General features: G+C 43.5%; 2 protein-coding genes across 3 annotated transcripts in view; both read right to left on the reverse strand.

Moving 5' to 3' along the window:
• Nucleotides 1-1116, reverse strand: part of LOC131140555 (fibroblast growth factor receptor-like 1) — a 45309-nt gene extending 44193 nt beyond the window's left edge. The window contains exons 1-2 of the mRNA XM_058091092.2: nt 897-1116; nt 433-528 (exon numbers count right to left, since the gene is read on the reverse strand). Of these exons, the coding sequence (XP_057947075.2) occupies nt 433-496 (64 nt within the window). The 5' untranslated portion in view covers nt 497-528; nt 897-1116. The remainder of the gene's footprint in view (nt 1-432; nt 529-896) is intronic.
• A 1099-nt stretch (nt 1117-2215) lies between these two features.
• zfyve28 (zinc finger, FYVE domain containing 28) overlaps nt 2216-15719 on the reverse strand; it is a 32846-nt gene continuing 19342 nt past the window's right edge. The window contains exons 3-14 of one of the 2 annotated variants that reach the window (XM_058090787.2): nt 13543-13680; nt 13268-13470; nt 13084-13173; nt 12897-12986; nt 12712-12813; nt 10424-11893; nt 10164-10259; nt 7905-8068; nt 7708-7824; nt 7493-7594; nt 6043-6146; nt 2216-4816 (exon numbers count right to left, since the gene is read on the reverse strand). In XM_058090787.2, coding sequence (XP_057946770.2) covers nt 4688-4816; nt 6043-6146; nt 7493-7594; nt 7708-7824; nt 7905-8068; nt 10164-10259; nt 10424-11893; nt 12712-12813; nt 12897-12986; nt 13084-13173; nt 13268-13470; nt 13543-13680 — 2805 coding nt within the window. In that variant the 3' untranslated portion in view covers nt 2216-4687. The remainder of the gene's footprint in view (nt 4817-6042; nt 6147-7492; nt 7595-7707; nt 7825-7904; nt 8069-10163; nt 10260-10423; nt 11894-12711; nt 12814-12896; nt 12987-13083; nt 13174-13267; nt 13471-13542; nt 13681-15719) is intronic. The other variant, XM_078795983.1, reaches the window with a different exon arrangement.

Raw genomic sequence — 15719 nt, forward strand, 5'->3', positions numbered from 1 at the left:
CACACACAGGCTTGAAGTGAGACAGTTGGCAGCCAGCTAGCTGCAGGAGAGCTGGACTCTTTACACAGACTTGTGTTCTTTCACCCTGGGAAGCTGATGGATGATGTTTGTTTGGTTTAGCCCTGGAGAATGTGTGCACGCACACACACACACACACACACACACACACACACACACACACACACACACACACTGGGCTTGCCCTTCTCTCATTCCCCAGCCCCGTGTTGATTTTGGGCTCCTTTTAGTTTTTTTTAAACTTACTTTTCCATCTCTTACTTCTCTGTGTGAAAACATTAACTGAGACATTCTCCCCCCCATCCACCCACCCACTCATCCACCCAACCCACTCCAGCTCAAATCCTAATGAGCCATGAATGTGGACTTCAAGCATCACAATAAACCAAAGAAATGTCACCATGAAGCTCTCACCTCGTGCACACTGGATCAGTACCACCGCTTTCAAGATGATCAGCACAATGTTGAGGATTCCCATAGTCTTCAAACACAACACCGATCTCCCTAAATCTGAAAGACACATGGACTCAATGTGAAATTGCTCATGGAAAATATTAGTACTAGGAGTGAAAATGTTTAAAAAAAAAGGTACCTTACAGTACAAAAATGATTCATATTGACAAACAAGGCTCTACTACTCCAAGTTTCCATGTCACTATCACTTTTATTTTGGTTGAACTCGAAGTGCCAGTGATTATTGGCTAAGGATAACTGCTTATATTGTCTTCAAATAATCACATTAATGACAAAATGATGGTGTGAGATGTTAATGAGACATGTATTCGTAATGTAAGTGAGAGTTAGCATAATAACAAATACACCAAACAATGTAATAACAAGTCAAGTGGACTAAATAAAAGTAAATTAAAATGACAAACCTGAATGTTGACTGAATTAAGTCAAGCTAGCCTCTTGACAGTTTTCGCTAAAGTCCTTCTTGAGTCCATGAATCAAAAATGACAGTTCCTAGTTCTTTTTTTTTTTTTAAACCTTTATCGACCGGTGAAGCTTCTTTTTTTTGGTACAAGAACACAAAACTAAAGAGAATAAAGTAGAAACGTGTCAACAAACAAACAAAAAAAAAAAAGAAATCAGTCCAGCGTTCCTGAAGCCGCGAAGACCAACAAGTGACTCGTGCCGTGCACAAGCTGGCTGGGCGTGTGCGCGCGGAGGCAACTGACCAATCAGAGACCGCGCAGATGTTAACCGTTTCAACGCCGGGTGACGCACACAGTAGATACAGTAGATACCAGGGGTGTTCAATGCCAGGCCCGCGGTACATTGTAAGGATAGAATTAAACCCAAAAATCCCTCAAAAAAATTGGAAAACATACAGTAAAAATGGGAAAAATTAAATTCAATACTAATAATAGTGTCGGGCAAATTACTTTTTACTCAGTAGTAACTTCCCCAAAAATGTGAATAACTCCTTTATGAATGTAATTAGTTACCAGTTACTTTTTGGAACTGCAAAAATACAAAAAAAATCATAATGTAAACAGAAAAACTGATATTTACATTGAAAAAAAGATTTGCTGTCACCGAGTATATCAACAGACCCGCCAGGATAAAAATACACACAGGTAGATGCTATTACTTTACATTACCATAAATGTATTGCGGATAATACTATAATGTATTTATAATATATGGTGCCAAAAAATGAACATGTACTTTACTATTAAACCAGTGCTGCCATCTAGTGGTAACAATATGACATATCATCCAATGCCCGCCCTACTTTTCAGGGCCATACTCATCATACATAATTTTTTTTTTCAGGAACATGATTTGTGTAATAAAAACAATTCTGTTATGTTAAGAAATATGGTGATTAGAGTGGTGATAAATCTGAAACAAAATATACCAAAGGGGAATAACAGTTTGGGTTTATTTGCTGATACATTGTGTTTATTTTAAGACGCTACTATCCAGAGATGGAGTTCTCAATTCCCATGCATTCAGGGGATTTAATATTTGCTTATTTAAAGCAGGACAGGCAGGCTGGAAAAAACTCAAAACTATTAAAACTATTTTTTTTTTGACATTCAGCTATTATCGTACCAAGATGTGATTGTGAGAAATTAACAGTACAACAAAATCCATAAAAAAATGCACTCATAGAGATTGCTCAACTTCTTTACCCAGAAAAAAAATCATTTATTTCATTTTACATTGCATTTAAAACTATACAACATTGTTTTCTTCAAAATTATACACAGTTCCATCAAGGAAATACAATGGCATCTTAAAAAATAAGACCAAGCTCTGAAATAATAATAATAATAATAATAGTATACCCCACCCCGCCATTAAATTACTGCATGATTTCCCTGTTTATATACATAAATGTGATATCACGCCATATGCCGTTTTGATTCTTTATAAAAGAAAAAAAAAACGTAGCCTTTGAAAGCGAGTTTCCAAGCTAGAGGACACTAAGACTGATCCAACAGTAGAGTGTGTTCCTGATTATGTAATGCCTGAGAAGCTGCTTTTGAGTCACAGCAAGAATGACAAGACGCGCTTGCTCTTAATGTACCGAATGTAATATAATATAATATAATATAATATAATATAATATAATATAATATAATATAATATAATATAATATAATATAATATAATATAATATAATATAATATAATATGACAAAGATAATTTGTTATTGCAAAGGGATGTCTGACGCCGAGCAGTTCATTCATTCATTCATTTTCTACCGCTTTTTCCTCATGAGGGTCGCGGGGGGGTGCTGGAGCCTATCCCAGCTGTCTTTGGGCGAGAGGCGGGGTACACCCTGGACTGGTCGCCAGCCAATCACAGGGCACATATAGACAAACAACCATTCACACTCACATTCATACCTATGGACAATTTGGAGTCGCTAATTAACCTAGCATGTTTTTGGAATGTGGGAGGAAACCGGAGTACCCGGACATGCAGACTCCACACACAGATGGGCGATGGAGGAATTGAACTCGGGTTTCCTAGCTGTGAGGCCTGCGTGCTCACCACCCGTGCAGCCCCGAATTACATTCATTCATTCATTCGTTCATTTTCTACCGCTTATTCTCACAAGGGTCGCGGGGGTGCTGGAGCCTATCCCAGCTGTCTTCGGGCAAGACTGGTGGCCAGTCAATCACATGGCACATATAGACAAACAACCATTCACACTCACATTCATACCTATGGACAATTTGGAGTCGCTAATTAACCTAGCATGTTTTTGGAATGTGGGAGGAAACCGGAGTACCCGGAGAAAACCCACGCATGCACGGGGAGAACATGCAAACTCCACACAGAGATGCCCGAGGGTGGAATTGAACTATTTGTGAGGCCTGCGCGCTAACCACTCATCCGCCGTACAGCCTGTTTCATCCCTTATTATTCATTCATTTTCTATCGCTTATCCTCACTAAGTTTTCGGGTATGATGGAGCCTATCCCAGCTGTCTTCGGGCAAGAGAGGCGGGGTACACCCTGGACTGGTGGCCAGCCAATCACAGGGCACATATAGACAAACAACCATTCACACTCACATTCATACCTATGGACAATTTTGGAGTCGCTAATTAACCTAGCATGTTTTTTGGAGAAAACCCACGCATGAAAACTCCACACAGAGATGCCCGAGGGTGGAATTGAACCCTGGTCTCCTAGCTGTGAGGTCTGCGCGCTAACCACTAAACCGCCATGCCGCCCGCCGAGCAGTTAATTTAGCCTAAAACACAAAGCTAGCTTATGAAAATGGACTTAAACAATTCTCAATATGAAATGAGCGCTTATACTAAAATGTTTAGTAATCGTAATATTTCACGATAACGGGAATAAGAAGAAGAGCAAAGAGCATTAAAGCAGTCTTAGGCCAGCACCAGTGAAGAAGGCCTCTGGGGTCAAGCTGGGAATCTGATGGGTGTTGAAGAGAGGTCAACTCTCCACTAGAGGGCATCACACACCCAAGACAGTGATGAGACTAGATATAGAAAATCCCTTTGAACCATTCCAAGTATTCCAGTATGCAGCGGAGTACCATGAGAGTACCCGATATATATACTACGGTGCACCTAACAGCAATGGGCACAGCCCATTAAAAAAAAAAAAAGTCAGGTCATCCACAATGAACATTCGCCGCCATTAAAAGCATAACAAAAAATCTCAATAGAAAATCTATGATCCATTTTTTTGCGTAAATGCGACTGGAAGCCTGCTGATCAGTTCCTGTGTGAAAAAGCAATTGTAGACATTGCGGTGTGTGGTTATTAACAGAATTATTATCTTATTTAAATACTTATCGTGACTTACATTCTTTTGACTAATCCGAGTCCCGAGTGAGGAGCTCTTGGCATAAATGTAGGAAGCTCGCTGCAGAATAAAGGAAGGTCTTTTCATTTTTTTTTTTTTTTTTTATGTATAAAGATGGCCTGTTCTGATGTTGTGCTGCACAATGCCGGTTCAAAGTCTATGATTGCATCATCGTACTCTCTTTTTAAGCCCTGTGTGAATCATGTGTGGATACCAGCTCACCGATGAAAACACTGGTTAACATTCTTCTGTCATGATGACTCCCCCCTTGCTAGCATCCTTGCCTCTTCTTTTCTGTGCTTTCTGTAATATTTGATCAATTTCTCTTGGAGATGAATAAAGTTATCTATCTACGTATCTGATAGGGTATCAAACTGCCTTGTCGCTGTAGAAAGGCGTGACGTGAAACATGTAGCAGTGTGTGCACACCCTCACGGGCTTCATCTGGCCGTATCGGGGCAACGGAGCCGAGTGGGAGGAGCAGCGAGAGCAGAAGATCTGAGAGGAGGACACAACATAAGAGTTACGTCAGGGGTTTGTTTTCATCAACACAATGAAGTCAATCAGGGGTCTCAAACACGCGGCCCGCGGGCCAAAAGTGGCCCGCAGGACACTAGTTTGAGGCCCCCAGCCTTGATATGAAAGTTTAATGTCAGTGCGGCCCCGCGCAAGTTTGATATGGATGCTGTATGGTATCATGTACCCAGAAAAAATTATTACGTTTGATTAATGTTCATGTTAAAGGTTAAATAACTGTTAATAGTTATCCTCCCTATCCGTGTGGAAGTGGTAAGTTTTTGGCTATTTAAGTTTAAAGGAAATAACTTAGAGGCTACCGTTTAGGTCGCTAGCTCTCTAGTTTGCGAGTTAGCATGTGTCTCAAGACCCTGCAGTTGTGCAATATGTTGTAAATAAAAAAAGTATAAATGTGACTATAGTCGTGTTTTGTCATGTCTACAGGGCTCTAATAATGCTTTGTTCATTTTAATCTGAAAAAAATTATTTGTCTACCCACCAACTATATGTGGTTTCTTAAGTTTTTATTATTTGCCGTTTTATTATTATATTTATTTATTTATTACTGATTGATTGATTTTCTTTATTCTTGATTTGTTTATTTATTTTTCATCTTATTTTGTGTAGAAAAATTAAAATTAAGATATTTGAGAACAGTGGAATGTTTTATCAGAACATGCAAACTCCACACAGAGATGGATGAGTGTGGAATTGAACTAGGGTCTCCTAGCTGTGAGGCCTTCGCACTAACCACTCATCCGCCATACAGCCTGTTTCATCCCTTATTATTCATTCATTTTCTATCGCTTATCCTCATTAAGGTTTCAGGTATGCTGGAGCCTATCCCAGCTGTCTTGGGGCGAGAGGCGGGGTACACCCTGGACTGGTGGCCAGCCAATCACAGGGCACATATAGACAAACAACCATTCACACTCACATTCATACCTATGGACAATTTGGAGTCGCTAATTAACCTAGCATGTTTTTGGAATGTGGGAGGAAACCGGAGTACCCGGAAAAAACCCACACATTCACGCTGAGAACATACAAACTCCACACAGAGATGGCCGAGGGTGGAATTGAACCCGGGTCTCCTAGCTGTGAGGCCTGCGCTAACCACACGCCGCCATGCATATGTGATATGTGTTCATGTCTCATATAAAGATTGTGGTTGATGGGTAGAATTTCCCCTCAAGTGTCAATCATACTTTTCCACAGCTCCTGCAGTGATGCTTCCGGCGGATGACAGTGAAAGGAGCCTTGCAGGCGATGCAGGAGCTGCACACTTCATCTGGGACCCAGTCAGGGGGGTCTACAAGGAGGAGAAGGCGACATTTAAACACCATGAAGCACGCCGTCCTTAATGTGCCTCTGACAAAAATCCCACATCCTGGTATATATGTTGGCAGAGCTCTAGGCTTGATTTTATAGCTGTGAGGCCTGTGCACTAACCACTCATCCGCCGTACAGCCTGTTTCATCCCTTATTATTCATTCATTTTCTCTCGCTTATCCTCATTAAGGTTTCGGGTATGATGGAGCCTATCCCAGCTGTCTTTGGGCGAGAGGCGAGGTACACCCTGGACTGGTCGCCAGCCAATCACAGGACACATATAGACAAACAACCATTCACACTCACATTCATACCTATGGACAATTTGGAGTCGCTAATTAACCTAGCATGTTTTTGGAATGTGGGAAAAAAACGGAGTACCTAGAGAAAACCCACACAAAACTCCACATAGAGATGGTCAAGAGTGGAATTGAACTCAGGTCTCCCAGCTGTGAAGCCTGTGCGCTAACCACTCAAGCACTGTGCAGCCCTTGCCCAAAATTAATATCAATTTATTCATTCATTCATTCATTTTCTACCGCTTATCCTCACAAGAGTTGCGGGGGTGCTGGAGCCTATCCCAGGTGTCTTCGGGCGAGAGGCGGGGTACACCCTGGACTGGTGGCCAGCCAATCACAGGGCACATATACGTAGACAAACAACCATTCACACTCCATAGGTATAAATGTGAGTGTGAATGGTTAATTAAAAGATTAATTGAGATCTGTCAGTCTGAGAAAGGTTATAAAGCCACTAAAGCTTTGGGACTACAGCAAACCACAGTGAGAGCCATTATTCACAAATGGCCAAAACAAGTTATTGAGTTGGAGACCCCTGATTTATCCACATCAATTTTGCAAACCGGGCTGCACAGCGATCGAGTGGTTAGCCACACAGCTAGGAGACCTGAGTTCAATTCCACCCTCCGCCATCTCTGTGTGGAGTTTGTATGTTCTCCCTGTGCATGTGTGGGTTTCCCAACATTCCAAAAACATGCTAGGTTAATTAGCGACTACAAATTGTCCATAGGTATGAATGTGAGTGTGAATGGTTGTTTGTCTAAATGTGCCCTGTGATTGGCTGGCCACCAGTCCAGGGTGTACCCCGCCTCTCTTGCCTGAAGACAGCTGGGATAGGCTCCAGCACCCCACCCCCAACAGTTTTTTCATTTATAAGTCGCTCTGGGGTATAAGTCGCAGGGAACGGCCAACCTATGAAAAAAAGTGTGACTTATAGTCCGGAAAATACGGTAATTACAAGTCCATTTTGTATCGTCAACAACTGTTTACAATGAGCGTCGGGGTCCCCACTGAATGACATGCTAACCTTCAAAGTGGCCCTCGCGGGCCTTGGCTGCCAATTCTGATGAAGAAATGGTCTCCTGACAGAGAGCACAGTCCTCTAGTACGGCACTCCGCAGAACAGGTCCTGCTGGGCACCAAATGGAGAAAACACTTAAAACCGAGCTGTGCTTAAATAATTGATACCCCCCCACACCCCCCCCCACCCCAGAACCTCCAGTCAACACACACGGTCCCGACCTTTTTTTTGGTTATCACTGTCTCCCTGCTCGCACTTGGTCGCCATGACCTCGAACAGAGTCTTCAGGATGCTGCGAAGGTCGCTGGCGTAATTGGTCTGCAGCTGATCAGCGACTCCTGCGTCACATGACATGCAACACAGAACACGTCAACAAACAGTGACACAAAGAAGAAGAAAAAAAGGTGCAGGTTTCTACCTGAAATACAAACAAAAAGACGGTGGATGAGGTCGCTGCTGCTGTGGAAGCGTGAGCGAATCTTATTCCGGGCGGCCACCTTGGCGTCTTGCAGGGCCAGCTGCATCACTTCATGGTCCAGGTCCTCGGACATGCCTGAGCTTGGAGTGAGGCTGCTGACGGGGCTGGAGAAAGTCATGGAAAACAGAAGGAGAGGCCGTTTATATCCCTAACCGTCCCTGCATTATTCACACCATGCATCCATATTTCATTGGGTGAATATGTTGAGATTTAAAAGTAAATACCACTCGGCTGTTTGTGGCCTGGTAGATATACTGTGTCTTTTTTCATATAACTCTCAATGACAGGGCTCTACATTAAATACAAAAATGACTTGCTCATGGGGAATCCTTAAGGTGAGAACTACTTGCCCGAACTTGCCCCATTCATTCATTCATTCATTCATTTTCTACCGCTTTTTCCTCACGAGGGTTGCCAGCTGTCTTGGGGCGACCCTGGACTGGTCGCCAGCCAATCACAGGGCACATATAGACAAACAACCATTCACACTCACATTCATACCTATGGACAATTTGGAGTCGCTAATTAACCTAGCATGTATTTGGAATGTGGGAGGAAACCGGAGTACCCGGAGAAAACCCCCACATACACGGGGAGAACATGCAAACTCCACACAGAGATGGATGAGGGTGGAATTGAACTCAGGTCTCCTAGCTGTGAGGCCTGCGCACTAACCACTCCACCGCCGTACAGCCTGTTTCATCCCTTATTATTCATTCATTTTCTTTCACAAAGGTTTCAGGGTATGATGGAGCCTATCCCAGCTGTCTTCGGGCAAGAGGTACACCCTGGACTGGTGGCCAGCCAATCACAGGGCACATATAGACAAACAACCATTCACACTCACATTCATACCTATGGACAATTTGGAGTCGCTAATTAACCTAGCATGTTTTTGGAATGTGGGTAGGAAACCGGAGTACCCGGAGAAAACCCACGCATGCACGGGGAGAACATGCAAACTCCACACAGAGATGGCCGAGGGTGGAATCGAACCCTTGTCTCCAAGCTGTGAGGTCTGCGCGCTAACCACTCGACCGCCGTGCCGCCGAACTTGCTCCATGTAAAATGAAAAGACCGCCATAATGATATCATGTAATTTTTGTGGCATCACATGAGAATCTCAAATAAAGATGAGATGATTATCATTTCTTGTGGTTGTGTTCCTACATAGATCATGACGTTGCATGGAAATCTGGATTGTCAAGAGACTTCTAGGCACTTTGCCTTGATAAATAAAAGTATACATTCATGATTGAATAAACATTGTGCTTAAAAAAAATAGTGTAGATGTATGTTAACATGGCATGCCATACTACCTTACACATGGTAGTCGTAGTAAGCAGTGATATTTATAAGTTGTGCACCACAATAAAACATTATTGAATAGACACATTTGTGTACTAGTAAAGTGTTTTTTAAATCCAGAAAAAAAATGCTCAATGGTCAAACAATAATTTGTGAAGCAAAAGGTGAGAAAAATACACAGAGAAATGGAAGCGCTAGATTTTGTAAGCTTGTGCAAAATGAGCACTTGGTATTGGATCTAATCGCTGGTGTTTCATTGTGACCACTTCAAATTGTCACAGCAATGTGATTCACTCACCTGTGCCATCATTTGATTTGCTGCCGCTAATAAAATACTTGTTTAGGAGGCACTGGTTCATCACTTTTTGCTGTTTTTTCCTTCACAAGTTGTTGAAGAATTAGACCATGTTGGCAGGGACGCCATGATAGATGTTTTCGTAGTCAAACCATCGCTGATTGGTTGATTGCGAACAAGAACGGGTGTGGGTAAAACACGTAATATGGACTGCGGACCGCGGTCTAAATAAACAATTCTGATTGGTCCGTTTCAAGATTTGCATGGGCGGCACGGCGGTTGAGGGGTTAGCGCGCAAACCTCACAGCTAGGAGACCAGGAGACCAGGGTTCAATTCCACCCACGGCCATCTCTGTGTGGAGTTTGCATGTTATCCGTGGGTTTTCTCCGGGTCAGACCCTCGGCTGATACTGACACTTTGGGGAATGATACCTGGCCTGATACCAGACAAACCATGTGATAACCTATAAATATCAGTAATAAAGCCAATATCGAGGACCTCAAGACAAATGGTCACATATAGAAGACAAATGGTTCTATATAAAATGCCCCCCCCCCGGTGTATATTCCAACCTCACAATGCCGCTCATAGTTACCTTGGAGTGTAAGCACTGCTGGATAGACTACATGTGGTGACCGACACACTGTCACAGTCACTACCTGACACAGAGCTGTGGGGGGAGTTGTGAAAGCTAAAACAGTACAAAAGGAGAAAAATAAAGAAAATATTAGGGGAGAAAAAAAAATTTAAATGTACAGAAAACATTAAAATGGAGAACAAATGTCGAAAACACCAAAGGATTTAAGTGTAATGAAGATAATTAAAATGCTAAAAATATATACATAGAAAACTTACCTGGAGGCTTTCCGACTTTTCTCTTTGGTGTCCCTCCTGGATTCTTTAATTCCTTGCTTATCCATCTCGGTTTCCGTCTTGTCAATCATCTCCTGGTAGTCCTCCCTTCTGCTGTTGCTACGGTCCTGATTGCGATGCTCTGACCGAGGGACGCCCACCAGGCAGTTCTCACAGAGCTGAAGGCTTCCTTCCTCTTCCAGGGGCTCATTCAAGCAACGGGAGGAAGCCGGAGAAATCTGGAGTTCCCGTCTGCTAAGGGGCTCGTGGCCCCGAGGCGGCAGCTGACACGCAGATGATCGTATAAGAGCTCCGGGTGCTGCCGTCTTGCAGTGTTTATCCGCTCCGAGAGCGAGTCCTAACCCGGAGGTGTCGGAGGTGAAGGCGTCCTCGTTGGCGTCTTCACAGCTCCCGCAGCAGACGCACGAGTTAAGGAGGCAGTGAGTGGCCACTAAGGGGCCGCAGGATTCCATCTCTGACGGAGATGGCCGCGGGAGGAGCAGCTTATCCACGGCCAGCTCTGTCAAACTCGGGGAGCGAGGGTTGAAGATGACGGTGGCAGAGAGCTTCATCCCACCCATACGATGCGCGATGACTTCTGCGGTCTCATTCATTGTTCCCTCAAAGCCCACCTCCCAACCGTTGGTGTAAGGCAGAACTTCGGAGCTCGGGACGGAGGTGCATGGAGCCCGTATTGAATTGAGACAGTGTGTATTTTTGCCGCGAGGCTGGAGACAAGGAGGTTCTGAAGGAGCTGCGGGGCGCCAACCAGAATCAGATTGGAGACCTGGACTACGTTGCAAAGAACGAGAAGACTTTGGTGCTTTAGAAGGCGAGGCGATACCGCATTGGACTTCTCTGGAGATGCTGCTGAGGGCATCTCCTGCTGTGTCGAGATCTTCCATGAAGAAGACTCTGTCTTCCTCCTCGAGATAGATACCCGTTCTTCCTCGGCACCTTAGCACCCTGATAGGGGAGGCCTCGATACTAGAGGCTCCACTGGCACCTCCTGACTCTCCTCTGTTGGGGTGATGTGCTGGGGATTGATTCTTGCTCGGAGGCGACAGCAGAGTGGACATCTCGTCTCCGACGCGATACACCATCATGTTGAGCTGCTCCAGTTCCTCCTCGTCATACTGCATGGAACAAGCAAGTTCTGCCTCCTCTGCCTCCTCACACAGTAAGATCTCCTCCTGCTCCCCTTTGTCGGCTTCTACTTCCTCCCAGCCTTTTTCCACATCTGCCAACTCTTCCTCCTGGCTGGGACGGACAAAGACAGCCAAATGCTCATCTTCACGAGGTCTCTTGAAGGTGTCATTCGTGGGGCTGCTGGAGCAGTGATTCTCTTCAACGGGTGTTGGTGGCTTATTGGGGGTCTGCTCCTTGCCTGTAGCGAGCTCGCCATCCTGAGAAATGCAGAGGTTCCTCTCGAGCATTAGCAACTCCTCCTCAGTCAGAGTCTGCAGCAGGTCTCTGAAAAGACACCAAGATCAAGCTGGAGCGTCACCGTTTGTTCTAAAGAACCAGGATTCAATTTACTTGGGGGCGACTGGAGCTAGGGTCTGAGCGAGGCTGGGCCGCATCAGGTTTTCCAAAAAAACGCATTTATTAAAAACAGAAAAATGAATAAACTTTGCTTTTGTTCCGATTTTCCACAATAAAAGCTCTGATAAAACATTCCACTGTTCTCAAATATCGTAATTTTTATTTTTCTGCACCCAATAAGATGAAAAATAAATAAACAAATCAAAAATAAAGAAAATCAATCAGTAATAAATAAATATAATAATAACAATAAAACACCAAATAATAAAAACTTAAGAAACCACATATAGTTGGTGGGTAGACAAATTATTTTTTTCAGATTAAAATGAACAAAGCATTATTAGAGCCCTGTAGACATGACAAAACACGACTATAGTCACATTTATACTCTTTTTATTTACAACATATTGCGCAACTGCAGGGTCTTGAGACACATGCTAACTCGCAAACTAGAGAGCTAGCGACCTAAACGGTAGCCTCCAAGTTATTTCCTTTAAACTTAAATAGCCAAAAACTTACCACTTCCACACGGATAGGGAGGATAACTATTAACAGTTATTTAACCTTTAACATGAATATTAATCAAACGTAATAATTTTTTCTGGGTACATGATACCATACAGCATCCATATCAAACTTGCGCGGGGCCGCACTGACATTAGGGGAACTGCACTTTTTTGCGGGGGTAATTTTGCCCAAAAAATGTGTCATGCAATTGAGTTTGAGACCTCTGGTATAGACGGTACCTTATTTTCTTCAGTAAAGTACGAAAAGGCCGGAAGAGCTCAGACATGTCCTCTGCTTTTCGGTCTAGGTTGAGAGGTCCCTCTGAGTACACGACCAGCCCGCTAAAAATACATGAAAAAAATTCTATATGAGGACCGGAAAGAGGAGAGAAGCCGGAATACCGTACAAGACTGTCAACACTTACCATACAATGGCTAGTCTGGGAATTGTAAACATCAGTGCAGGCTCGTAGTCATCAATCATGTCTTGTGTGAGGTAGCCCAGCTTCAGCGCTCTGGGAAACACAGGAAACACAACGCAAATATTATTAGGACTTTGTCTACACAAAGATACATAGATTGAGTTTTTGATAACGTTTATTTGGGGCAAACCTTTCCACCGTCTCACAGAAGAGCACAATGACATCCTGCTGTACGTAATATTCTTTGGGAGACTTGACAGGCACCATGGCTGACACGTAGCTAAAACACAAGCAAAGCAAAGGATCAAGGACGTTTTGTCGAGTGAAACAATGGAATATGTGAATTACTTTGGTGGGTTCTGCATCTAAATTACCTGAGTTCAAACTCAGCAAAAAGGCCGTCGAAATGTCGCAGTGCGTCCTTCATGCGATCTGTGTAGAAGTTGAGGTCCCGCAGGGCCTGGTCTCTGGTGATGTTACGTACCTCCTCCAAGCTGCGAGTCAGATCCTTCGCCAGCGGTCTCATCGCTATACTTTCAATCTCTCTGTTCATAATAATGGAGCCTGCAGCCAAACACTGATACACAGGACAACAAACTGTATTTTTACATCATTACACGGGGGGTTGTTTGTTTCCAGACTACTGTACCTCTGCTCCAAACCATAGCTGCCCCGCTAGGTTGTCATGACGAATCTCCTCGGGGAACTTGACACAGAAGTCTCTGTTGGCTCGGTCGCAGGGGATACATTCATCCATTATCTGATTGATAATGTTGAGCACATTGTCCTGGAGAGCGGCGGAGTGACAAAAACAAATTGAATGAGCAATACATGAGTGGTCACGGTAATTGAACCCCTTTTTTCCCCTCTTTGTGGAGACACTGCAGCCTTTTGAGTTCATTGATTGGGAAGTGAAAGACCGGACTTTGAAAGGAGTACAGGGCTCGACAATAACGATGTACCGATGGCCCGGGGCAAGTTAAAACAAAATTCGGGCAAGTAAATCCAATCAGTGATATTCCCGTTGGGCTAGTGCACTTTGGAATTCCGTACTGCCAAGAGTTTTTTTTAAAAAAGCGGTTCTTGTTGGGTGTTGGTAAAACACGGACTGCGTAATTCCGGTGGTAATTTGCAAACCAATCTTTGCAAATCTTGAAATGGACCAATCAGAATTGTTTATTTAGACCGCGGTCCGTGGTCTGTAGTCCACAGTCCGCGTTTTACCCACACCCGTTCTTGTTCGCGATCAACCAATCAGCGATGGTTTGACTACGAAAACATCTATCAGGGCTCGACAATAACGATGTACCGATGGCCCGGGGCAAGTTAAAACAAAATTCGGGCAAGTAAATCCAATCGGTGATATTCCCGTCGGGCAAGTGCACTTTAGCATGTCGTACTGCCAAGAGTTTTTTAAAAAGCGGTTCTTGTTGGGTGTTGGTAAAACACGGACTGTGTAATTCCGGTGGTAATTTGCAAACCAATCCTCGCAAATCTTGAAATGGACCAATCAGAATCGTTTATTTAGACCGTGGTCAGTAGTCCACTATCTGTGTTTTACCCACACCCGTTCTTGTTCGCGATCAACCAATCAGCGATGGTTTGACTACGAAAACATCTATCAGGGCTCGACAATAACGATGTACCGATGGCCCGGGGCAAGTTAAAACAAAATTCGGACAAGTAAATCCAATCAGGCAAGTGCACTTTGGCATTCCGTACTGCGAAGAGTTTTTTTTTAAAGCGGTTCTTGTTGGGTGTTGGTAAAACACGGACTGCGTCATTTCCGGTGGTAATTTGCAAACCAATCCTTGCAAATCTTGAAATGGACCAATCAGAATTGTTTATTTAGACCGCGGTCCGTGGTCCACAGTCCGCGTTTTACCCACACCCATTCTTGTTCGCGATCAACCAATCAGCGATGGTTTGACTATGAAAACATCTATCATGGCGTCCCTGCCAACATGGTCTAATTCTTCAACAACTTGTGAAGGAAAAAACAGCAAAAAGTGATGAACCAGTGCCTCCTAAACAAGTATTTTATTAGCGGCAGCAAATCAAATGATGGCACAGGTGAGTGAATCACATTGCTGTGACAATTTGAAGTGGTCACAATGAAACACCAGCGATTAGATCCAATACCAAGTGCTCATTTTGCACAAGCTACAAAATCTAGCGCTTCCATTTCTCTGTGTATTTTTCTCACCTTTTGCTTCACAAATTATTGTTTGACCGTTGAGCATTTTTTTCTGGATTAAAAACACTTTACTAGTACACAAATGTGTCTATTCAACAATGTTTCATTGTGGTGCACAACTTATAAATATCACTGCTTACTACGACTACCATGTGTAAGGTAGTATGGCATGCCATGTTAACATACGTTTCAGACATTCCTCCAAATACAATGCATTAGTACCATCATCTGATGAATTATCAGCATATTCGGGCAAGTTCGGGCAAGTAGTTCTCACCTTAAGGATTCCCCATTGGCAAGTAATTTTTGTTTTTAATATAGAGCCCTGGATTGGGAAGTGAAAAACCGGACTTTGAAAGGAGTATTACACCATTAGGGTCACTGGCCTTCAATAAAAAAAGACTAAACTGAAGTGTGTAATTCCAAGCTGTGAAAACACTGCAACACACACTGCGAGAGCTAATGAAGAGCTTATGTGCCACTGGCATGTACAAGAGCCATAATAATGACTTACAATGAGCTTTTCACTCAACTGTGGCTGCAGTGTGCACTGTAATCTTGTCAAGCGCGGCGCTGCGTCTTTCTTTGCACGCCTCGTGGAGGAAGATTAAAAAAGCTTTGAGAAGGAA

The sequence above is a fragment of the Doryrhamphus excisus genome, linkage group LG14 (genome assembly GCF_037039965.1).
Source record: "Doryrhamphus excisus strain RoL-2023G ecotype Guam linkage group LG14, RoL_Dexc_Guam_v1.1, whole genome shotgun sequence".
NCBI lineage: Eukaryota > Metazoa > Chordata > Actinopteri > Syngnathiformes > Syngnathidae > Doryrhamphus > Doryrhamphus excisus.